This window comes from Heterodontus francisci, chromosome 2 (assembly GCF_036365525.1).
Source record: "Heterodontus francisci isolate sHetFra1 chromosome 2, sHetFra1.hap1, whole genome shotgun sequence".
Lineage (NCBI taxonomy): Eukaryota > Metazoa > Chordata > Chondrichthyes > Heterodontiformes > Heterodontidae > Heterodontus > Heterodontus francisci.
Window position 1 is genome coordinate 103442466 of NC_090372.1, and position 25792 is coordinate 103468257.

The 25792-nt window shown below is 42.8% G+C and overlaps 1 protein-coding gene across 3 annotated transcripts in view; it reads left to right on the forward strand.

Annotated features, from left to right (window-relative positions):
• The window catches only part of agmo (alkylglycerol monooxygenase), a 479661-nt gene that overhangs the window by 127832 nt on the left and 326037 nt on the right, over positions 1-25792 (forward strand). For all 3 annotated transcript variants that reach the window (XM_068009453.1, XM_068009461.1, XM_068009444.1), the window contains one exon: positions 15254-15405. In XM_068009453.1, coding sequence (XP_067865554.1) covers positions 15254-15405 — 152 coding nt within the window. The remainder of the gene's footprint in view (positions 1-15253; positions 15406-25792) is intronic.

Genomic DNA, 25792 nt, shown 5'->3' on the forward strand with positions numbered 1-25792 from the left:
CCTTTCATAAAACCATGTTGACTCTGCCTGATTGCATTATGATTTTCTAAATGTCCTGCTGCTACTTCCTTAATGATGGATTCCAGCATTTCCCCAATGACAGGTGTCAGGCTAACTGGCCTATAGCTTCGTGCTTTTGCAGTTTTCAGTCAGCTGGGACCTTTCCAGAATCAAGGGAGTTTTGGAAGACTACAACCAATGCATCCACTATGCAGCCACTTCTTTTACGACCCTGGAATGCAGGCCATTATGTCCGGCCAACATGTCAGCCTTTAGTCCCATTAGTTTTCCTAGTACCTTTTCTCTAGTCATAGTGATTGTTTTAAGTTCCTTCCTCCCTTTTGCCTCTTGATTTTCAACTATTCTTGGGATGCCTTTTGTATCTTCTACTGTGAAGACAGATACAAAATACCTGTTCAAAGTCGCTGCCATTTCCTTGTTTCCCATTATTAATTCCCCAGTCTCATCCACTAAAGGACCAACACTTACCTTAGCTGCACTCTTCATTTTTATATATTTGCAGAAGGTTTTACTGTCTGTTTTTATATTTCTTGCTAGTCTATTCTCATATTCTAATTTGTCCCTGTTTTTTAAGTCATCATCTGCTGGTTTCTAAAATGTTCACAATTTTCTGATCTACCAGTAATCTTAGCCTTTTGTATGCCTTTTCTTTTAATTTGATAACATTCTTAACTTCCTCAGTTAGCCAAGGATGGTGCAGCCTTCTCACAGATTCTTTCTTTCTCAATGGAATATATCTTTTTTGAGAGTTATGAAATATCTCCTTAAATGTCTGCCACTGCTTCTGTACTGTCTTATCTTTAAACTTATTTTCCCAGTCCAACTTTGCCAACTCTATCTTCATACCCTTGTAATTGCCTTTATTTAAGTTTAAGACACTAGTTTCAGACCCAAGTTTCTCGCCCTCAAACTGAATGTAAAATTCTGCTTGTTGCGATCACTCTTGTCTAGAGGATCCTTCACAATGAGGTCATTTATAAATCCTGTCTCATGACACATTACCAGGTCTAAAATAGCCTGCTCTCAGGTTGCTTCCAGAGCATATTGTTCTAAGAAACGGTCCCTAATAATCCCGATAAACTCATCTTCTAGGCCACCTTTGTCAGTTTGATTAGTCCAATCTAAATGAAGATTAAAATGGCCCACGATTATTACAGCACCTTTCCTACAAGACCCATTATTTCTTGATTTATATTTTTTCCTACTTTGTAGCTACTGTTAGGGGGCCTATAAACTATTCCCACCAATGACTTCTTTCCTTTGCTATTTCTTATCTCCACCCAAACTGATTCTACATCTTGATCTTCTGACAAAAGATCATTTCTCAGTATTATACTGATCTCATTCTTTTATTAACAGAGCCACCCCACCTTCTTTTCCTTTCTTCCTATCCTTCTGAAATGTTAAATACCCTTGAATATTTAGTTCCCAGCCTTGGTCACCTTGCAACCATGTTAGAGGAAGCCAACAGTTGCACAGTTTTGGGATCCCGGGGAACACAAGTTAGAGTAGAGTTTCAACAGTGTGCGAAGATTGGAAGAAGGAAGAACATGTGCAACAGTATGTTTGGAGCTCAGGTGTCAACAGACACAAACGTTTAGAGGACCAGTGAACATAATAGTATCGATAATATCGAGAAAGAGGAGAACAAAGCATTTGAGTGTTTAAACTGTTAGATAATGCTGCTGAAAATTCCACATAGTATATGAACTCAGATTGGTGTTTATCACTGAGCTTTGCACTAAATTTACCTCAACCCTGCCTTCCCCATCACCGCACCCACACACACACAGACACACACTTTTTATGTTGCTGAATATATTGACTGTTTCCCAGGGTATGTTCCACATGTACACCATGAATGATGGAGGATTAATTTGAGAGATCTCGGCCTCTTTCATAAGAACATAAGAAATAGGAGCAGGAGTAGGCCATTCAGCCCCTCAAGCCTGCCCCGCCATTCAATAAGATCATGGCTGATTTGTCCTAGTCCTCAACTTCTCTTTCGGGCCTGCTCTGCCTAACCCTCGACTCCCCGAGATTTCAAAAATCTATCTACCTCCTCCTTAAATACATGTAGTGATCTAGCCTCCACAACTCTCAGAGGCAGAGAATTCCAGAGATTCACCACCCTCTGAGAGAAGAAATTCCTTCGCATCTCAGTTTTAAATGTGTGCCCCCTTATTCTGTAATTATGTCTCCTAGTTCGAGATTCCCCCACTAGTGGAAACATCTTCTCAACATCTACCCTGTTGAGCCCCCTTAAAATCTTATATGTTTCTATAAGATCACCTCTCATTCTTCTGAACTCCAATGAATAAAGGCCTAACCTGTTCAGTTGTTCTTGATAAGACAGCCCCTTCATCCCAGGAATCAGCCTAGTGAACCTTTTCCGAACTGCCTCCAATGCTAGTATATCCTTCTTTAAATACGGGGACCAAAACTGTACGCAGTACTCCAGGTGTGGCCTCTTCAACACCCTGTACAGTTGCAACAAGACTTCCCTATTTTTAAACTCGAACCCCCTAGCAATAAAGGCCAAAATTCCATTTGCCTTCTGAATTACTTGCTGCACCTTCATGCTAACCTTTTGTGTTTCATGCACAAGAACACCCAGAACCCTCTGTACTGCAGTATTTTGTAGTCTTTCTCCATCTAAATAATAATCTGCCTTTTTATTCTACCTACCAAAGTGGATGACCTCACACTTTCCCACATTGAACACCATCTGCCAAGTTTTTGCCCACTCACTTAACCTATCTATATCCCTTTGCAGATTCTTTGTGGCCTCATCACTACATGCCTTCCCACCTATTTTTGTATCATCAGCAAATTGCACTTGTACACCAAGTAAAGGAACTTAAATTAATTCCTCCCCTCGAAGTGGTTTCAGGTTTGAAGACCCTGTTCCAAGACTCGATCTGATCTTGCTCAAATACCATTGGTGGTTTTGTGATGTCATGGCGTTACAGTGGGTTGAATCTTATCCAGTGGAGGCGGGACCGGGAGCAAAATCTGAAAGGTCGGCGATGGGTCGGTGGGCTGACTAGGTTCCCACCCCTGGGTGACCTTGCCAGAGGTGGGTGCGGAAACACGTGCGGCTACCCACCCAGCAGTGGCAGGAAGCCAATTAGTGACAATTAACAGCTGCTTGGGGCCAGACTGGGGACGCCGCCGGTATCTTACCAGTGGCGGCCAGGTCCCACGTTGCAGGCAAAGCCTGGCAGGTCCCTGAAGGCATCCTCTAGGCCGCAGGCCAAGGGAACAGTGAAGCTGGCTTTATTTCTCCTCCCCTACTTCTGGAGCTGCTTCTGCCACCGGGCCACTGCTGTTACCATTAGCCATCCTGTGGAGGGGGTCTTGCTTCATGGTGATGGTTTGTTTGGCAGCTGTGGCCACGAATAATTTTAATAATTTCACACATCTTCCGAGGGCGCTTCAATGTGGAGGGGCCCTCGCATTCTCCTGCCTGTCGCAGCAGTGCCCACCTCTCCTAGTGGGGCTGCCGGCAGGACATCGCTACGGACCCTCCCTTTGGGCCAGCTGGGTGCTGTCTTTAATTGGATGCTGCTTCCAGAGGCAGTCTCTTAATTGGCCACCTCCAATAAGATCGCGCAGGTGGGCAGCCAGCTATCAGCAGCAGGGTCGGGACTCAATTTTGGTCCTGACCTCAGGAAATCTTCAAAAGCTGTATGACTGCCTCCAGTGTATGCAGACAGAACAGCTCAGTTCATATTTTTACATTTAAAATTATTTTCAGCGTTATTCCAGGATGAACAACCAATTGAGAAATGATTTATACTTTTGGAATCTGAGCTGCAGATCCCATTTCTACTGCAGTCTGAGATCTACAGTTTGTGTCTGAAAGCACCAGATATTGTGGTTATGTTGGGTCTTGTGATTGCCTTGGTTTGTCATTGCCACTTTTTAAACATCATCTTCAGCATTTCTGAAAAATGGGAATGTCTTTGCAGCAACAGTAAAGATGCTGTATGAAGATAAATCTGGACTCCATGTTTAACATGTCTAACCATTGCAGAGCAGCAGTCAACAGAGAAAATGGTGTGGAATTCGATAGCTAGTACAGTTCAGTGGAAATCAAACTGAAATCAAACTCTGTGTTTCTGGTTCGTGAGATGTGGGAGAAATTCAAGCATTTCATGCTGAAAGATACACATGGCTAGTTACTTATGTCAGGTCTGAGTTATGAGGAATGATTGTAAAAATTTTGGCTTTTCAATCTTGAATTAAGGGAGCGAAGGGGTGATCTTAGAGGTATATATAAGATAGTAAATTGGGCGCAAAAGGTAAATGCAGAAATTATTTCAAAATAAATTAAGTGAATAGGTCAAGGGGATACAGGTTCAAACTAGCAGAAGTCAAAGTCGGGGTTGATATTGGGAAGTTCGTTTTCAGAGTAAGCAAAAAAAGGAACAGGCTTCTGGATAGAGACTGATGGATTCTGCTTACTAGCTGGTCATTCTAGATTGATGAACTCATGTGGGCTGAATCTGTAGTTATCTTGCGTGATCTGCATGGATGCTCTGAGTTACCTCACCCAAGTGCCGCCTCTTCAAGTGTGAGACTAGATGATCAATATTGGCAGGGTGTACACTCGTGTGTTAGTGATCAGAGATGAACATTGCTGAATTACTTATTTCCTCCTCCTTATGCCAATTGTCAGAACCCTGTTATCATCTTGGGTGTTTATCATCTAACTGCCTGAACCAGGAGTTGAATCTAAGACTTTCTGTTCTGTGTGACTAAGTTAAACACTGCTTTTATCAGCTGAGTAATCAGGGGAATTACTGCACTCCTTTTTTTAAAGATCTGCAGCAAACTAGCTTAGAGTCAGGACTACAAGGTTTTCGCTGAACAGTCCAAAGTAGCTTGGTTTAGTAAAATTGCTTTTCTCTGAGTCGAAGACATTTGCTGAAGTAGATATCAGTGCATTACAACTATGAAAGGTTAGTAGTTTAATAACACTGCGTATAGGTAGAGTGATAAGTCTCATTCTTCTGTGACTGGGGACCCAGCTCTTTCACAATGAGTAAAATAATGCTCATATTCAACCAGAAGTGGTAAGCTGATGCGATTTGGCAGGTTTTAATGTTTTAGTGGAAAGATTATTTAGGTATTTCTCTGGCCTCCTTATCTCGAGAGACAATGGATAAGCGCCTGGAGGTGGTCAGTGGTTTGTGAAGCAGCGCCTGGAGTGGCTATAAAGGCCAATTCTAGAGTGACAGACTCTTCCACAGGTGCTGCAGAGAAATTTGTTTGTCGGGGCTGTTACACAGTTGGCTCTCCCCTTGTGCCTCTGTCTTTTTTCCTGCCAACTACTAAGTCTCTTCGACTCGCCACACTTTAGCCCCGCTTTTATGGCTGCCCGCCAGTTCTGGCGAACGCTTGCAACTGACTCCCACGACTTGTGATCAATGTCACAGGATTTCATGTCGCGTTTGCAGACGTCTTTAAAGCGGAGACATGGACGGCCGGTGGGTCTGATACCAGTGGCGAGCTCGCTGTACAATGTGTCTTTGGGGATCCTGCCATCTTCCATGCGGCTCACATGGCCAAGCCATCTCAAGCTGACTCAGTAGTGTGTATAAGCTGGGGATGTTGGCCGCCTCGAGGACTTCTGTGTTGGAGAGACGGTCCTACCACCTGATGCCAAGTATTCTCCGGAGGCAGCGAAGATGGAATGAATTGAGACGTCACTCTTGGCTGACATACGTTGTCCAGGCCTCGCTGCCATAGAGCAAGGTACTGAGGACACAGGCCTGATACACTCGGACTTTTGTGTTCCGTGACAGTGCGCCATTTTCCCACACTCTCTTGGCCAGTCTGGACATAGCAGTGGAAGCCTTTCCCATGCGGTGGTTGATTTCTGCATCTAGAGACAGGTTACTGGTGATAGTTGAGCCTAGGTAGGTGAACTCTTGAACCACTTCCAGAGCGTGGTCGCCAATATTGATGGATGGAGCATTTCTGACGTCCTGCCCCATGATGTTCGTTTTCTTGAGGCTGATGGTTAGGCCAAATTCATTGCAGGCAGCCGCAAACCTGTCGATGAGACTCTGCAGGCACTCTTCAGTGTGAGATGTTAAAGCAGCATCGTCAGCAAAGAGGAGTTCCCTGATGAGGACTTTCCGTACTTTGGACTTCGCTCTTAGACGGGCAAGGTTGAACAACCTGCCCCCTGATCTTGTGTGGAGGAAAATTCCTTCTTCAGAGGACTTGAACGCATGTGAAAGCAGCAGGGAGAAGAAAATCCCAAAAAGTGTGGGTGCGAGAACACAGCCTTGTTTCACGCCACTCAGGATAGGAAAGGGCTCTGATGAGGAGCCACCATGTTGAATTGTGCCTTTCATATTGTCATGGAATGAGGCGATGATACTTAGTAGCTTTGGTGGGCATCCAATCTTTTCTAGTAGTCTGAAGAGACCACGTCTGCTGACGAGGTCAAAGGCTTTGGTGAGATCAAGTATTAGAGAAATTTAAAATGATTGGATTCTAATTTAAAAGTCATGAAAAATGAAATCTTGTACTGACATCGAAACTGATAGAGCTTGTGAATGAAGTGTATTTATTCTACAAGGGTTGTTGCAGCTTTCTCAAGAATTCATGAGGAAAGTCTTAAGTAGGGAAATGAACATTTGGACAAGAGCAAAATACTACAGATGCTTGGAGAAAGAAACAGTCAATGTTTCATAGAATCATAGAAAGTTTAAGGCACAGAGAAAGGCCACTTGGCCCATCGTGTCTGTGCTGGCCGAAAAATGATCCACCCATTCTATTCCCGCCTTCCAGAATTTGGTCCGTAGCCCTGCAGATTACAGCACTTGAGGTGCATATCCTGACTCCTTTTGAATGAGATGAGGGTTTCTGCCTCAACTACCCTTTCAGGCAGTGAGTTCCAGACCCCCACCCTGGGTGAAGGGGTCTGGGTGAAAAAGTTTTTTTTCATCTCCCCTTTAATTTTTCTACCAATCACTTCAAATTTATGCCCCCCAGTCACTGACCTCTCTGCTAAGATGAATAGGCCCTTACCCTACACTCTATCCAGGCCCCTCAAAATGTTGTACATTTCAATCAGATCTCCTCTCAGCCTTCTCTGTTCCAAGAACAACCCCAGACTAACCAATCTTTTCTCATAGCTGCATTTTTCCAGTCCTGGCAACATCCTTGTAAATCTCCTGTGTATCCTCTCCAGTGCAATTACATCCTTTCTGTAATGAGGTGACCAGAACTACACACAGTACTCAAGTTGTGGCCTAACCAATGAGTTATACAGTTCCAGCATAACCTCCCTGATCTTGTAATTTATACCTCGGCTAATAAAGGAAAGGATTCTGTAAGCCTTCTTTACCCTTATCGACCTGTCTTGCTACCTTCTGGGATCTGTGGACATTCACTCCAAGGTGGACATTCACTTCCTCTGCACTTTTCATATTTTCCCATAAATCATCTATTCCTTTGCCTTGTTTGACCTCCCCAAATGGATCACCTCACATTTCTCTGGGTTGAATTCCATTTGCCACTTTTCTGCCCATCTGACCAGACCATCAATATCTTCCTGCAGCCTGCAGCTATCCTCCTCGATATCTACCACACGGCCAATCTTTGTGTCGTCTGCAAACCTCTTGATTATGCCACCCACATTTACATCCAAATCGTTAATATATATCACAAAAGGCAGGGGACCCAGTACTGAGCCCTGTGGAATGCAACTGGAAACAGCCCTCCAGTCGCAAAAACACCCATCAACAATTACCATTTGTTTCCTGCCACTGAGCCAATTTTGTATCCACCTTGCTGCATTTCCCTGGATCCCATCGGATTTTATTTTTTTAACCAGTCTGCCATGTGGGACCTTGTTAAAAGTCTTGCTAAAATCCAAGTAGACCACATCAACTGCACTGCCCTCATCTATCTTCCTTGTTACTTCTTCAAAAAATTCGATCAAGTTGGTCAAACAAGATCTTCCCTGAACAAATCCATGCTGACTATCCTTGATTAATCTGTGCCTTTCTAAGTGACAGTTTATCCTATCTCTCAGAATAGATTCCAATAATTTGCCCACTACTGCGGTTAGACTGACTGGCCTGTAATTATTCGGTCTATCCCTTGCAATTCTCCAGTCCTCCGGCACCACACCAGTGAGGACTGGAAAATGATGGTCAGACCTTCTGTTATTTCCTCTCATGCTTCTTTTAACAGCCCGGGGTACATTTCATCCGGCCTTGGTGATTTATCAACTTTCAAGGATGCTAATCCCATTAATACTTTCTCCCTATGTTTATCACATCCAGTACTTCACACTCCTCCTCTTTAACTACAATATCTGCATTGCCCCCCTCTTTTGTGAAGGCAGACGCAAATGTTTTGACCAGATGAGCAATGTGTCTAGGGGTCTGTTACTATCTTCATCTGGTCTTACTGTAACAGGGTTTAATTTTTAACACACTGTGTTTTGAGCTCCCCCTTGGTGAATCCTTATTCACCACTTTCAAATTATAAGGCAAAGAAGTGAGCACAAACAGGCTTTCTTTGGTTTAAAGAAGAAAGATGAAATTTATTAAACATTAAACTTAAACTCTAATATGGTTCACGCCTACGGATATACGACGCACCCACGCTAGCATGCACACGTGATATAAACATGCAGATAGGGACAGAAAAGAGCAGGAGAAAAGATAAGTAGACCAGTTTGAGGCAATATCTAGTTACTGTCTCTCGAGCTCACTGTAGTCCTTGATTGAAGATATGGTCTTGTATTTCGTTGGGGCCCAGTATTCTTCGTAAACCTTGTTCACATGGGAGATTTTTCTCTCTCTGAGTTTACATGTCTTCAATAGTTTCAGTTCCCTGAGAGATGAGCAGGCAGGAGAGGAGGGGTCTTCTCAAACCAGGAGCCAGGAGCTTTCTGATTTTGAATCCTTTGTTGGAAGTTCAAAATCTCAACAGCCATGTGACTAAAACTAGTCTGACCACTTCTGTGTATTGGGGAAGCAACTGCTGGGTCCCATTTTTTCAACATTGTCTGGTACTATGCAAATGTCCTTCCAGTCAGGACCTGCAGTTTTAAGTTTTAATGTTCATGTGATGAAATAATGTGTGCCTCAGTCTTGGCAGGTTTGACTGACACAAAGTATTCATTAAGAACAATACCAACATCTTCTGCCCTGACACATAGGCTACCTTTTTGGTCTTTTATGGGCCCTACTCTCTCCTTAGTTATCCTCTTAGTCTTAATGTATAAGATAAAACATCTTTGGGTTAACCATGATTTTGCTTGTCAATATTCTTTCATGCCCTCTCTTTGCTTTCCTAATATCCTTTTTGATTTCACCTCTCCACTTTCTATATTCCTCTTGGCTCATCAGAACTGGGAAAAGTTAGAAGTGTAATCAGTTTTAAGTATGTGAAAGAGGGGAGGATGGACAAAGGAACAAAAGGGAAGGTCTGTGATGGGGGGAAGACAGGAGAGATAAATGACAAAAGAGTTTGTCATGCAGGGCGAAAGAGAGTGGTGATGGGGCAAGAAACAAAACAAAGAAACAAAAGATGTGCTTCTCGCAGGTATAAGTTTCAGAATGATGAACATCTGCCTTCCGAAAACAAAAACAAGAGAAAAACAAGGGCAAGACCAAAACATGCAAACAAAACTAAATAAAATGGGGGGACAGAGAATACGGTTTGAAATTGCTAAACTCAGTGTTGAGTTTGGAAGGCTGTGAAGTGTCTAATCAAAAGAGAAGGTGCTGTTCCTCGAGCTTATGTTGAGCTTCATTGGAACATTACAGTAGGCCAAGAACAGAAAGGTCAGAGTGGCAGCAAGGTGGAGAATTAAAATGGCAAGCGACTGGAGCTCGGGGTCATACTTGCGGACTGAAGCGATCACCCAATCTGCATTTGGTCTCCCCAGTGTAGAGCAGACTGCATTGTGAACAGCAAATACAGTGTAGTAAATTGAAAGAAGTACATGTAAATTGCTGTTTAACTTGGAAGGATTGTTTGGGGCCTTGGATGGTGAGGAGAAAGAAGATAAAAGGGCAGGTGTTGCATCTCCTGTGCTTGCAGGGAAAGATGCCATGGGAAGGGATGTTGGGGCCGGTTGTGCAGTGGACCGCGGAGGGACGGTCCCTTCAGAATGCTGAAGGGGGAGGGTAAGATGTGTTTGATCGTAGCATCATGCTGGATGTGGTGGAAATGGCGGAGGATGATCCATTGGATACGGAGGCTGGTGGGGTAGAAGGTGAGGACAAGAGAAACCCTGTCATTGTTCTGGGAGGGAGGGAAAGGGGTGAGAACAAAAGTGCAGGAAATGGAACTGACACAATTGACAGCTCTGTCAACCACAGTGATGGGGGCCGGAGGGGGAATCCTTGGTTGAGGAAACAGAAAAACATATCAGAAGTGCTGGTATAAAAGGTTGCATCGCCAGAACAGATGTGACTGAGATGGAGAAACTGGGAGAATGGAAGCGTCCTTGCAGGAAGCAGTCTGTGAGGAAGTGCTGTCGAGTTAGCAGTGGGAGTCAGTGGGCTTATAGTGAATATTTGCTGATAGCCTATCCCCAGAAATGGAGATAGAAAATTTGAGGAAGGAAAGGGTAGAGTTGGAGATGGGCTTTGTGGAGGTGAGAGATGGGTGGAAATTTAAGCAAGGTTGATGAAGTTTCCCAGTTCAGGGCGGGTGTAGGAATACAGTCATTAATGTACAGGATAAAGAGGAGAGAGAGGGAGTCTGAGTAGGATTGGAACAGAGTGTTCCACATATCCCACAAAGCGGCAGGCATAGCTTGGACCCATGCGGGTGCTCAGAACGCCTTTTAATTTGGAGGAAGTGAGTTGAGTTAAGGAAGAAGTTGTTTAATGTGAGAACAGGTTCAGCCAGGCGGAGGAGGGTGGTGGTGGAAGGAGACTAGTTGGATCTCCGTTCAGGGAAGAAGCAGAGATCCCTAAGAGTGCACGGTGGGGGATAGAGTTGTGGAGAGATTGGACATCCATGGTGAAGAGGAGATGATTTGGGCCAGGAATTTGGAAGCTCTTAAAGTGTTGGAGGGCATCGGAAGAGTCACAGATGTAGGTGGGAAGAGACTGGACAATGGGAGGAAAAAAAAAGAGTTAAGATAGGAAGAAATCAGTTAAGTGAGGCCGGAGCTGTTTGAAATGATAGGTCTACCAGGGCAGTCCTGTTTCTGGATCTTGGGAAGGAGGCAGAAGCAGGCTATTCAGGGCTAGGGAGCTATGAGATTGGACGCCGTGAAGGGAAGATCTCCAGAGGCGATGAGGTCAAGGGGGGATAGAACGCAGTGTGGGAGAGTTGACATTCAGCATCTGCTACATAGATGTCTGTACCCCAGACAACAACAGTATCACCCTTGTTGGCAGGTTTGATAATTTTAGGGTTGGACCTGAGAGAACGGAGTACAGCAAATTCAGAGGGAGACAGGTTAGAGTGAGTAAGGGGAACAGAGAAATTGAGAAGGCCAATGTCATGCTGGCAGTTCTCAATGAAAAGATCAAGAGAGGGTAAGAGGCCAGAGGGAGGGGTCCGGGTGGAGGAAGAATACTGGAGATGGATAAAGAGGTTGCTGTGTGGGGAGAAGACTCCTGACCAAAGATTTGGCGTGGAGACGAAGGCGATGGAAGAAGCACTCAGCGTCATGCTGAGCTCAGAATTCATTGAGGTGGGCATAAGGAGATGAAGCTGAGACCTTTGCTAAGGACAGATCGTTCAGAGTTAGAGAGGGGAAGCCTGGAGGATATTGTGAATACACAGCAAGAGGTAAGATTGTAAGAGGGGATGGGGTCAGAGGGAAGTGAAGGGGAAAAAGGATCCTGAGGGACATTGGTACCCATGAGTTGTCGGAGCTTGCGATCCTTCACACCTGAAAGGAAGAAAAAAAAGTTTTTTGTCAAAGAGTCATTGGATGAAACAATGAATGAAATGAAACTGTGGATAGCTTTGAGATAGAGTGAGTCGGTGCTGCTGAAGAGAGTTTTTGAGAGTGTGCATTTGGCGACGAATGGCATTGATTATGGATCTCAGGATGCACTGCGAATAGTGGTCTGAGGAATGCAGAATGTCTTGGAGATATCTGTAATCATGGGTTGATCTGAAATATGAAGGGTGGAATTTTAGTTGACTCTATATGGAATAAGTTGGAGCAAAGACAGTTGCTGAGGAAGGAGATGTGGTTATGAATGTGAATTTTGGTAGATACCTGATCATATATGAGAAGGGAAATAAAAAGCAATGAAGGTGAGCAAGGTAAAAGAGACAAATGGAAATCCTGTTGGAGAGAAGGGGAGAACTTATTCAAGGAATTAAAAACTAATACAAGAGCAAAAAGACTGCAGATGCTGGAAATCTGAAATAAACACAGCAAATGCTGGAAAAACTCAGCAGATCTGGCAGCATCTGTGGAGAGAGAAGCAGAGTCACCGTTTCAGGTCTGTGACCTTTCATCGGAATTGCGAAAAGTTAGAAGTGTAATAGGTTTTAAGCAGGTGAAATGGGGTGGGGTGGGGTGGTGGGGAAGCACAAAAGGGAAGGTCTGTGACAGGGTGGAAAACAGGAGAGATTAAATGACAGAAGAGTTAGTCGTGCAGGGCCAAAGGGAGTAGTGATGGGGCAAGAAAAAAAATATTTGATTTTAGTTGTTCAAAAAGCTCAAAATTGAAGAATTTGTTTGCCTCCAGCTGAAAAATAGGTCACATTACCAGATTCAAAATTGAAAGCATACTCATCGCCGGACTTTCAGGGAATAGCAGACTTCAAAAGATTGTAGGTATATCACCAAAGCTTAAAGATAATGAACTTTGTGTTGGGATTAAGAGTGCAAGCCCAAATGGAGATTGCATTTGAGATGCTAGCTCATTAACATTATAACCATCTATTGTCCTGTTCCTTTCTCAACTTCTGTGAATACACTTAATTTTTTTAAAATCCAATTTATTTAAAATAGCTCTTTTTCTTTCAAATCCTTCCTGTGAAAAAATGGTCAATTACTCCCAAAATGTGGCTGTTAGGCACATATCTAACTTTTTCTATTGTTACGTACGTGTCTGATTCCATTCTATGGTCAGGTACAAGTTTAATGACTGCCAGTTGAAGGACTTTCAGCTTCAAAAAATGAAACTGTTTTGCTTCTTCAGTGTTCTTGATAATTCTGTGACTCAGTGGGCTGGATTTTCTCACAGGCTTTGGGATTACTGACATCAGGACCAAATGGGGGATCTAAAGCTTGCACTTTCTGGCAGTAATCTGGTGCAAACAGTCAGGAAGAGGCCTCCTAATTGGCTGCCTGCACTTTTCCTGTTCTATTAAGGATAGCGGGCAGGCTCCCAATGCTGCTGGCCCAATCAGAGGGCCAGCAGCACTGGAGCCTTGGCAGCCTCACCAGCAGAGTTGGGTGCTGTTGAGGCACATCGGAGACTGCAAAGGTGCCTCAATATGGAGGTTTCCTCGCTGACCAACACAAGAAGGGCTGTACTGAAGACTCCCGAAGCTGGTACGGCTAATGGGTTGGAGGGGAAACCCCTCCGCAGCCCCAGTCACCGATGGAGCTGCAACTTTTTATCCTCGTGGCCTTGTCATTGGGGCATGGCGCCTTTGGCTCCAATGGCCCTGTGACCTGCCACCGAGAGGCCATTTCAATTGAGCTAGCGGCCTCAGCGCACAGCTCGGTTGGAAGGGGGCGGTGGTAGAGGTGGTGCTCTGACATCAGTAAAATACCGGCTCCAGCTCAAAATGATCCCTAAGTAGTGCCTTAATTGGACTAATTGTCTGTCTGTCTCCATGGAGCAGGCAGTCAATGCAGTTCCCAGCCCGACCTGGGAAAGTTCCCTGGAGGTGGAAATGTGTCACGGAGCCGTGCCAACATGGCTTCCTGCTTTTTTCCTAGCTCCCCTCTTCCCCCTCCAACCCATCTTCAGGGGGCCGGGTAAATCCAGCCCAGTGTCATTCATATTCCACTTTCTTTCTCACTTGTTTCTTCCCATCTGCATAGCTCCTCTTTCAGCCAGCGCAAGATTCAGGTGATAAAAATAGAAAATGCTGAAATACTCAGCAGGTCAGGCAGCATCTGTGGAGAGAGAAACAGAGTTAACGTTTCACGGCACAGTGGCGCAGTGGTTAGCACCGCAGCCTTACAGCTCCAGCGACCCTGGTTCGATTCTGGGTACTGCCTATGCGGAGTTTGCAAGTTCTCCCTGTGACTGCGTGGATTTTCGCCGGGTGCTCCGGTTTCCTCCCACAGCCAAAGACTTGCAGGTCGATAGGTAAATTGGCCATTATAAATTGCCCCTAGTATAGGTAGGGGAATTGTGGGGATGTGGTAGGAATATGGGATTAATGTAGGATTAGTATAAATGGGTGGTTGATGGTCGGCACAGACTCGGTGGGCCGAAGGGCCTGTTTCAGTGCTGTATCTCTAAATAAAAATAAAAAAATAAAAATAAATCTGTGACCTTTCAACAGAACATAATTCAACAAATGAGCAGAATTTGTGAATGAAAAACTCTGTCCAGTCAGAAGAATGAGTACAGGCCATACACATCCATGAGTTTTCTCATTTAGTTTTTGCTGACAAGAGAAACTGAAGTTATTTGGAGGCAATCTATATTTTAATATAAAATATTTTTAAATCTATAATCTACCTTCAGTAAAGGGTCTTGTACAGGAGATTGTGAATTCCTGACCTCCCACTAATGGAATGCAATGTGCTAAAATTAACTTTTTTGTCATTGCAGATTAAGAGAAAGTGTAAGATTATTATGGAGGCAGAGCTATCCCAACATTCATAAATAGCTCTTACTTTACTTGGGACATTCTGTCTAAATGTCTGCGTCTTATTTTCTCTCACTCTCAATGTATCCCTCAGTTAGGTAGGCTATTGAGAAAGAGAGGTGTAGAAAATGGAGACTAAAAATGGAGGAAAAGAAAGGCAGGGAAAAGATGAAAATAATAGATAAATGCCAGTTGGATATCCCCAGCAGCCAATGCAACTTTTGGAGCTTGCCATTTTATCAATCTTTGGTTTTTTTTTGAACGTAAATGCCTTATGTATACGGATAGTGACTGAAAATGTATTTAATGTTTCGAGCTGTGGCTGTTTTCATAAAATGTACTTGTAAAACAGGGTTTGCTTAGGCTTTGTGACGTATAGGTCTGTCTTTGGAAAAAAGTAACACTGTACTAAATTTATCTTTCCTTTGTGCAGACTACTGGGGCGAGGCATTGAGCTGACTGGTTACATCTACATCTGGGAAAACTTTAGGCTGTTTGTACTCCCATGGGATTCACCCTGGACATGGTGGTTGGCATTTTTAGGAGTCGACTTTGCTTACTACTGGCTCCATCGAATGTCACATGGTAGGACAGTTTTGAAACAATAGTTTACTGATAGACAATGCTCATATATTATTAAAGACTATGGCATACTTAGCTGGTTACATGGCATACTTCAACTTTTTCATTGAGGCTTCTTCTGTAAGACTGTGTAAAGAATCATTCCCTTGAAGTGTAGATATGATAGTAATTTCATGGTACGATAGAATCATAGAATGCTACAACTCAGAATAGGCCATTTGGCCCATCATGTCTGTGCTTTTTTTTTGCTCTAAACCTACTCTCACTCTCTATATGATAGGAATTGGAAAAGAGTTATCGGGGACAAGTACCTTTAAATGGAACTGAAGCTATAATTTTTCAACAACAAGCATATATATAGTACCTTTAACATAGCGAAACATCCAAAGGCACTTCACAGGAGCATTATCAAACAAAATTTGACAACCAAGTCACATAAAAAGATATTAGGATAGGCAAACAAAAACCTGGCCAATGAGGTAGATTTTAAGGAACGTTGTAAAGGAGGGTTTCAGGAGGGAATTCCAGAGTTTAGGGTTTTGGCAACTGAAGGCGCAGCCAGCAATTGTCGAGCAAGTAGATTCGGGGATGTGCAAGAGGCCAGAATTGGAGGAGCACAGAAATTTCAGAGTGTTTAAGGGCTGGAGGATTTGCAGAGGGAGAGAGGAGTGAGGCCATGGAGGGATTTGAAAACAAGGATGAAAATCTTAAAATGGAGGCATTGCCAGACTGGAAGCCAAATTGATGAAGATCACATTGCACAAAGGAAATGAAGCATCTGTGCATCGTGATACTGAATTGAATAGGTTTATACATAAGTTTTTAAAGAAAATGTTTGAAATTTTACATGTGCATCTCTGCTGTTCGAGTATTATGTGGCACTGAGTTCACATTCGGCATGCTTATATTTAAAGGGGAACTTAATTCACAATGCAATGTTTGGAAAGTTTTGACTTGTTCATTTCAAAACATATGACACAATGAGAGTTATGGTGCCTTCAAGATGTATCCAGTTTGAATTCTGTACTTTATCTTTGAATATGAATTTGGCCTAAGCACTGGAAAGCTTAAAATGGAAGCCTTGGATGCTTTGATTGTTTGGAGTTGAGTCTCGATTTCTCTTTGGGTGGAGAGGACCCACCTGACCTGTAGTGTATTGGCTCCATGCATATTTATTGGACAGTCTTCATCTGCATAATCTAACAGAACTGCCCCTTGAAACTCCTGCCCATTGCTGGATGGGAAATCCAAGGTTGCAGCAAGATTTAAAGACTTGAGGCATCTTAATGGGGAAAGTATCACAGCTTGCAATGCAATACATTTCTATTTGAAAACATGGCTACAGGCAGTTCAGCAGGACACTGAACAGCCTGTTGATGGAGTGCTTCAGGACTTCCAGGCAAGTTGCCTGAGAAGAATGACAGGAATGCCTTGAGTGATATCTCCCAAACTGGGAGGCAGTGGCGACTTTTAATAACCTTACCAGATCGGCCAAAGAGAGCATGCACAGAAATATGTAACCCAAGCCTTTGTGCAATAACTGTCTGGGTGGAGAAACTCTGAAAATCATGGAACAAGATGGTCATAGAGGGTGGATGGAGATGGGGCAGTAGAAGGTTGGGCTCCAGGGGTTGTGCTGTCTAATTTCTACTACTTTTTAAAAATCTTATTCTCTCACTGGTGATAAACTGTATCATGAATCAATTTACCATGTCATTTCTTCCATGAGCAGCTGTCTGCACCACATTGAGATAAAGGTACCATAGTAGCAGATTTTCAACTTCTTCTATAATTGTGCAAGAGGAAACTGAATCTGACTCTCTATGACACCCGGGCCTCTAGCACTTCATATCATACACTGTCACTCACTTTTTTTTCTCTTCCCCAAGTACAGGTCAGGTACTGGAGGGAGATTTAGATTGTGAAATAGTGACTGGAAGTGTATTGGGTGATGCACAAAGCCCAAGTGATAAGGATCAGCTGGCAGTGGTGGGAATGGAGCAGATGCCTACAGTCCATGGGCCAGCTTGTGAGTGTCCTCAGTTTTGTACCCAGGACCTGCTTTCAAGAGGATACTTTCAGTGCATTGGGCACTGTGCCATCAATGAGGACAGCACCAGTCAACTTGCTGGAAATGATTGCTCACATCGAGGAATCCACTCGGCACACGCACAGATTGTATACAGTGTCACAACACTACACACCACCATTGAATGTATCGGAACTGAGGGATATTGGCAGTCAATCCAAAGAGTTTTCTTTTGTACACACAACATCCAACCATATCATGCATTCCTGCCATTCTGGTAGCACCTAGATGAATCAGCAGATCAGATTTAAAAACACATACATCACATAACCCAAGGGAAAGCATCATGGAATGAAACATTAGTCATTCACAAAGGTTTGCAAATATGTTTCATTAAGTTGCAGGACTGTGATGTTTGTGAGTTACCTGGAAGATTCAAGGCATTTAGGTGGAAGGCATGAAAGTTATTAGGATTGTAATTCGGTGGCCACATTTCAAAGTTTAAGAGAAAGTCTATGGTTTGAGAGCTTGCCAAATGACTGTCCCAGGCAACATCAAGTTCTTTTATACAATCTCTTTAGGGGCCTTCCTCCTTTTGGGGCTTTTGCAGGGCAAAGTTACGTAGTATGCAGCAGAATGCTATGGTCTTTGAAACCTTATATCTGGATGCATTGCATTCTAGGTTTACCGTTGTACCTTTATTGTTTTGGAACATATGGTATAAAGTTAACTGAAGTGCTATATTGCTATTGGATTTGTTGATATATTTTTTGTTTGTGTAAGTTTTACTTCGAATAATAAAGAAAGACTTGCATTTATATAGCACCTTGCATGATCTCAGGATATCCCGAAGTAGTTGTTTTGAAATGTAATCACAGTTATAATGTAGGAAATGTGGCAGCCAATTTGTGTACAGCAAGGTCCTATAAACATCAATGTGAAAATGAGCAGATAATCTCTTTTTGTTTTTGATTATTGAGGGATAAATATTGGCCAGGAGAGCAGGGAGAAGTAGCCTGCTCTTCTTTGAAATAATGGCATGGAATCTTTTATGCCCACCTGAGAGGGCAGGCATCTCATCTGAAAGATGGCACCTCCAAAAGTGCAGCATTCACTCAGTATTGCACTTGAGTGTCAGCCTCGATTTTTGTCCTTGAGTTCCTGGAGTAAGAATTGAACCCACAACCTTCTGATTCAGAGGCAAGAGTGCTATGTCTAAACTATAGCTGATACGTAAATAAACTTGTATAGTTATATTCAGCTTGATGATCTATTAGGTTATTGTTTTTCACTGATTTGTAAAGAGATGGAGGACACAAGTTGTATTATTTCTAGTCCATACTCCAGAGGTGCAAAGGCACATTCTTTGTCTTGTGACAAGCTGTCTCAAATAATTTAAGTGTAAGGTCAAGTTTTAATTGCTGAGAGGTTAGAGGGTATGGGTACAGGAGCATAGTAGTTATGTTTTATTATGTTGAAGGCACTATTTAAATGTAGGTTGTTGTTGTTTGACTAATGATCCAGAGACATGACTTCAAATCCACCATGGTATCTGGGGAATTTAAATTTATTTAATTAAATAAATCTGGAATAGAAAGCTAGTATGAGCAATGATGACTGTGAAGCTACTGGATTGTTGTAAAAACCCATTGGGTTCACTAATATCCTTTCCTTTAGGAAGGAAACCTGATGTCCTTCTCCAGTCTGAGCTCCATGCAATTCCAAATCCACAGCAATGTGATTGATTCTTAACTGGCGTCTGAAATGGACTGGTGAGCCATATAGTTGTATCAAACTGCTACGACGGAGAATGAGGATATCATCGAAATAGGCACTGAACATGACAAAGGCAAACCCAGCCCAGTCGCCCCTGCAAAATCCTACTCACTAATATCTGGGGACCTCTGCCAAAATTGGGAAAGCTGTCCCACAGACTAGGCAAGCAACCGCCTGACATATTCATACTCACCGAATCATACCTTTCAGCCAACATCCTCCAGCACTATCCATAGGTATGTCCTGTCCCACCAGAGGTGGCGGCACAGTGGTATACAGTTGGAAGGGAGTGGCCCTGGGAATCTACAACATAGTGTCCAGACTCAATGAAATCTTATGACGTTAGGTCACACATGAGCAAGGAAACCTGCTGATTACAACCTATTATCCACCTCTTTTGATGAATCAATACTCTTCCATGTTGAACACCACTTGGAAGAAGCACTGAGGCTAGCAACGACACAGAATGTACTGTAGGTGGTGAACGCCAATGTTGATTACTGAATGCCTCGGTAGCAACACTACTGACTGAGCTGGCCGCGTCCTGAAGGATATAACTGCCAGAATGGGCCTGTGGCAGGTGCAACTTCCCAGGTAATGAAGTAGTCCATGCCCCACATACAGGAAGATCTGGACAACATTCAGGCTTTGACTGATAAATGGCAAGTGCCCGGAAATGACCGTTTCGAACAAGAGAGTTTCTAACCACCTTCCCTTGACATTCAAGGGCATTACCACCATTGAATTCCCCCACCATCAATGTCCTGGAAGTTACCATTGACTAGAACCTTGACTGGACAAGCCACATAAATACTGTGGCTATGAGAGCTGGTCAGAGACTGGGAATTCTGCAGCAAGTAACTTGCCTCCTGACTTTCCAAAGCCTGTCCACCATCTACAGTGCACATGTGAGGAGTGTGATGGAATACTTTCTACTTGCCTGGGTGGGTACAGCTACAACAACACTGAAGAAGCTTGACACCATCCAGGACAAAGCAACCTGCTTGATTAGCACTCCATCTACCACCTTAAACATTTACTCCCTCCACCACAGTCACACAGTCGCAGCAGTGTGAACCACGTACAGTATGCATTACAGTAACTTGCCAAGGCTCTGTTGATAGCACCTTCAAAACCCGTGACCTCTAGAATAACAAGGGCAGCAGGCACCTGGAAACACCACCACCTGCAAGTTCCCTCCTAGTCACATGCCATCCTGGTTTGGAAATACATTGTCGTTCCTTCACTGGCTCCAGGCCAAAATCTGGGAAATCCCTCCCTAACGTCACTGTAGGTGTACTGACACCACATGGACTGCAGCAGTTCAAGAAGGCCGTTCACCATCACCTTCTTGAGGGAAGTAAGCGATGTGCAGTAAATGCAGTGAAACCCACATCCCATGAACGAATAAAAAGTGTAAGCTTGTTGGGGAAAATTATTATTTCAACAGACGTTTATGATGAATTTTACTGGTTTTCAAATAAATGGGCCACTACTGTCACAGGATCATGTTGATCAGCAAATCTAGACTTTTGAGTTGGGCCTGAATAACCGGTTTTGGGAAGAAGTATGAATTATAACAGCTGTAATCGCATTACTTTTCATAGCAACGTTGTGACAAAAAAAAGGTACTGACTTGTTTAGCTCTGCTCTTACCCAAACCAAAATGTTTGCTATACGCTTCACCAGAAAGGCAGTGGCCCTTTAAAATAGTAACTTACAGAATTGAGCATTAATGTTGCACATACCTCTTCCATTATACTATGCAGCATTGCCATTGAGGTGCGCCATGAAAAATAAGGATTGATCAGATCAATTTGCCTGTATCCTCACATAATGCAATAAAATATTATCCACTGTCTTTTTCAATATTTATACAATATATTAAATCATGTGTTGATAATTTTCTCGCATACTTCAAACTTCTACTGCCAAAAAGAAATTTGATGTGCATTCTTAAATTTTGGACAAAGCTACAGCAAATGTGGACTCCTGGCAAACCTTTAATTTTGTATTGTCCAAAGAAAATCTGAATGATTGGCAAGTATGCAAAACTTTCTAAGCCAAACTTCAAACAGAGCATCACAAATGTTTATAATACTTTCTTCAGCATAATCTCTTCTAAACCTATATGCATGGCATGTAAAATAACCGAACGAAACCACCAAGACAGATTATCTGGTCATTTATTTTACTGTTTGTGGGAACTTGCTGTGTGCAAATTGGCAGCTGTATTTGCCTACATCATAATCATGGGTATACGTCTAAATAATTCACTGGTTGCAGTGTTGTGGGACATTTTGAGAATGAGAAATAATGATAGAACTACAAATTATTGTACTTTTTAAAAACCATATTGATTTTATTGAAACATCTAAGATGAAAGCAGTATCATCTCAAGTTTATTTTATTTTCTGTATACACGAAGGTACTGGATGCCATGCTAATGAAATATCAATGTGTTGCACTGGAAAATATCAAGCTGAGTAGATAAATGAAGATGCCTAATTTTGTTTAATTTTTTCAATTTAGATTCAGTTAAAATGAATTTAATGACAGGGTTCTCGATCGTGAGGGCTGCCAGAAAGCTGCCTGCTTTTGTCAGGTGGCTTTTCTCAGGCCTGGGCGCCAACCGGCCAAGGGTAAAATCCCCGTGGCGGTGCATGGAGGCCCTTAAGTGGCTGCGAACTGGCCAATTAGGGGTCTTGATTGGGCTGGGGCGGGCGGGCTGATTTTTGCCTCCGCCGCTCCACGTAAAATGGCGGTGGAGGTGGGAGCGGGTCGGGAAGGGCCCACTGAGCCTCCCACTCCATTTTAGGAACCCCCCCCCTCCCGCCACCAACCTGCTCTTTTGGGGGTGGGGGGCGTAAAATTCCGGCCATGGTCATTCCATGGAAGAATAGTGGACTTGAACAGAATGTATAAAAGATTGACAAAAATCAATTTGGGGATCCCTGGATCACTGGTATTCAGTTCTCGGAAGGGGAAACCCTGTTGGATCAGATGATTGCTGCCTTGAAAAGAATTCCTGGGGAAACAGTCATTTCCTGCAGCCTTCACAGAACAAATGTGACATTCCGCGGTGACACAAAGAATAAAGGACTTAATGATTGCCAGATATCAAAATGGTCTAGATACTGGATGCAGACATCAATGCAATGGAAGGATTAAAGACAGGTAGAATAGGATGAAAGCACCTTTCCAGGTCTGGCTATTCCAGCAGAAGACAGAATTGGAACAGCAATAATCGTATGAATCCCAGGAATGGCCAAGGAGCAGTAAATAGGTCTTTCAGGTGTGACTCTAATTATCAATAAACAGTGAACTGCCCAAAGTGGAGAGGCAAAGTCCTCGAAATGACACATTACAAAGAGAATTCTGAGGAAGAGGATGAAGATAATGATGAATCTGAATAAGTTGTACTGGTCACAAGGAGTTTTTGTCATGTGATAAACGTGTTGGTTGCAGACTCCTTTAAATATGAAGTGCTGGATAGTGCTTGTAGTTTGACAGTATGTTGGACAAATTGGCTAAAATGTTATCTTGATCCATTAAGTAGTGATGATTGATGCAAAGTTAAGAAATATAAAAGTGCGACTTGCTTTGGGTTTGGTGATGGCAACACAGAGGTCACAAAAAAGAGTTGCAATTCCATGTAAAATAACTGAAGTAAGCCATTTTATAAGTACTGATGTAGCCTCTAGTGAGATACCAATGCTGTTGAGTAAACCTCCTATGAAGAAGGCAGAAATGGAACTTGACATGGGGCATGATGAGGCTTTTATTTTTGGAAAGTCAGTGAATCTGCAGTTTACCCAGTCAGGACATTATTGTATCTCCTTAACAAAACTTGATGTTTTTCATTGGAGTGTTAGACAAGTTTAAATGGCATCAGGTGATAAGAATCAGAGAGAAAAAAAGCAAATTGCCTTAAAGTTACACAAACAATTTGCTCACCCAACTTGTCAAAGGTTAAAACTCCTCCTAAAAGATGCAGATGTGGTTGATGAAGAGTATGCTAATCGAAGAGATCAATGATAATTGTGAAATTTGTTTTAAAAAAAGTATCGGAGGATGCCACCACATCCCAGTATAAGCCTCCCATTGGCACGTGACTTTAATGAGGTAGTTGCCATGGATCTAAAGGTATGGGATAAAGAAATTTTTTCATTCTACACCTTGTAGACCTGGCGACCAGATTTAGTCTTTCTACAATAATAAGTAAGTAATAAGTAAGTAATAGTGAGGAAAAAAGGTTATTATAGACAAAATCATGGAGAAATGGATAGGGACTGGACTTGGGGCACCAGCAAAATTTCTGACTGATGATGGAGGGGAATTTGCCAATGACGAGTTCAGAGACATACTGCAGCTGTAAGTCCTTTCAGTAATGGAACCTGAAAGGAATCATGTGGTGATCGATGAAATGCTGCATAAACCTTTAGCTGATCAACCGGATTGCAAGTTGACAACTGCCCTGGCATGGTCAGTTCATGCAAAGAATTCACTCCAGATGGTTGGAGGATATAATCCTTGTCAATTAATTTATGGGCGAATTCCCAAATTGCCTGCTGGGCTGTGCGATAGTTCTCCTGTGTTCGAAGCTACTGCAATTACTTCCATTTTTTCTGCACATTTGAATGCTTTACATCCAGGGAGATCAGCTTTCATCAAGGCTGAGTTCTCTGAGAAAAATCAGAGATCTGATGCATTGTATACGTCCAGCTGAGACAGAATTTATTTCAGGAGATTTTTTTGTATTATAAAAGTGAGGGTCATAGGGAATGGAAAGACCCTGGTAAGGTAATGGGTCATGATGATAAGGCAGTATTTAGCAAACCTAGAGATCAAACTTATATGGTTCATTCTTCATGATTAATCAGAATTAATTGCAAAATGTCAGACTCTAAGCAGCTGATAGAATTGAATGAGGCACGTTGTACCTCAAATGCTTATGTGTTTTGTGGTGAAGGTCCTGAGGAACAAAGTAAGGTTTATCAAGGGCTGGATAGTGATAATGTGAGTGATCATGACACACAGGACAGAGCTAGCACATCCAAAGGCCAACTGCTCAGAGTGGGTATTCGGGTGACATTTATTCCAGAGGGGTCGAGTAAATGGAGGGATGCAACAATTGTGGGACATGCAGGAAAAGCTGCTGGCAAGTTTAAATATTGGTTGCTTGTTCAGGATGATGGCCAAGAAGCAAAGTCCACAGACTGGCACTTTTGGGTGAAAGAGTGGAGAGTAAGAAAGTGCAGTGTAAGTTCTAATAGTGGTCCAGAAGTGACTCTTACATCGGAAAACAATCACGTACCAAAGGAAGAGCCTCTGATAGTGCAAGAGGGAGATCTCACAAACATAAAAGTGACATAGCTTGAATAGATTAGACAATGATGTTAAGACCAGGTGAGTAGGGGTCTAGGGGTTCCCTCTCAGCCTTTGCCTGGTTTGGCCGTAACATAGTTTAACTTTTAAAAACACTGTTTTTAGCTACCCCTTAGTGAATCCTTGTTCAACGTTCTCTAACTGTAATGGCAAAGAAATCAACCAGACAGGTTTTCTTAGATTTAAACAAGAAATGTGTGTTTAAAAACCTTAAAACTCTAATTTGGTTAAAACTATTCGAAATATGTGGCACGACCACACTAGTATGCATACACGATAAACCCACAGGCAAATAGAGACAAAGGAGAAAGGTTTAGAGTAATAGCTGGAATTCAGTTACTAACTTTTGGGTTTGATGTAAAGTCTTGGATTGCAGTTGTCTTTCAGTCCTCCTTGGGGCCCAGTGTACATTCTCAAACTTGTTTAGCTGCAGGAGTCTTCACTCTTGAGGTTTGAGTGGCTTCAGTGGATCCCCCTGGAACTTGGTGAGTGAGAGAGAGGAAGAGGCCTTCCTTCTCTGTTGTCTTCAAATTGCAAGCTCTTTTCCAACTGTTTTGTGAGCACAATTCAAAACTCCAAGTTGGCCAGCAGGTTAGTCATGTGAATAACCCCTTATTTGGAACAACTGCTGCTACGGTTTGCGGATTTCAAAGCTCTCGGTTGGGGGCGTGTGGTGCTGAGTCTAACACAGACAAGATGTCGAACACTCTTGCCCAGACCAATCTTGGTTAATTGAATCAGTGAACAGTTCCCATTGTCTCTTTCTATTCAACTGTCTTTTCGAATGCAAAATGAGCAGTCAAGTTTCCAACCACTGTCCTTTTAAATCAAGCTATTTTTTCAGTCCAGTAACAGTTTAAAATAATTTTCCATATAATGAAATTAATATGTCTCATTTTTGGCAGGTGTGGTTTTCATGACAATGAAATAAAGGCCACAGAAGAGTCTCAGAATAGAACTAGAAGCAGAAGTCCTCATGATTGTGAAGTTTTGGTGGGTGCCAATAAACTTGGGGATCAACTAAGAGAGGTAAATCAAAGGGAATTAGATGGAGAGAGTTTGAAGTTTATTCTGAAGTACCAGATAAAGGGCAACCAGCTTTGTCACATAGGTGGATTTGGACTGAAAAAGGCCTTGCAGATGGGACTTGTAAGGCTAAAGTGAGGCTAGTTGCTAGGGGTTTTGAAGAGGGACTGG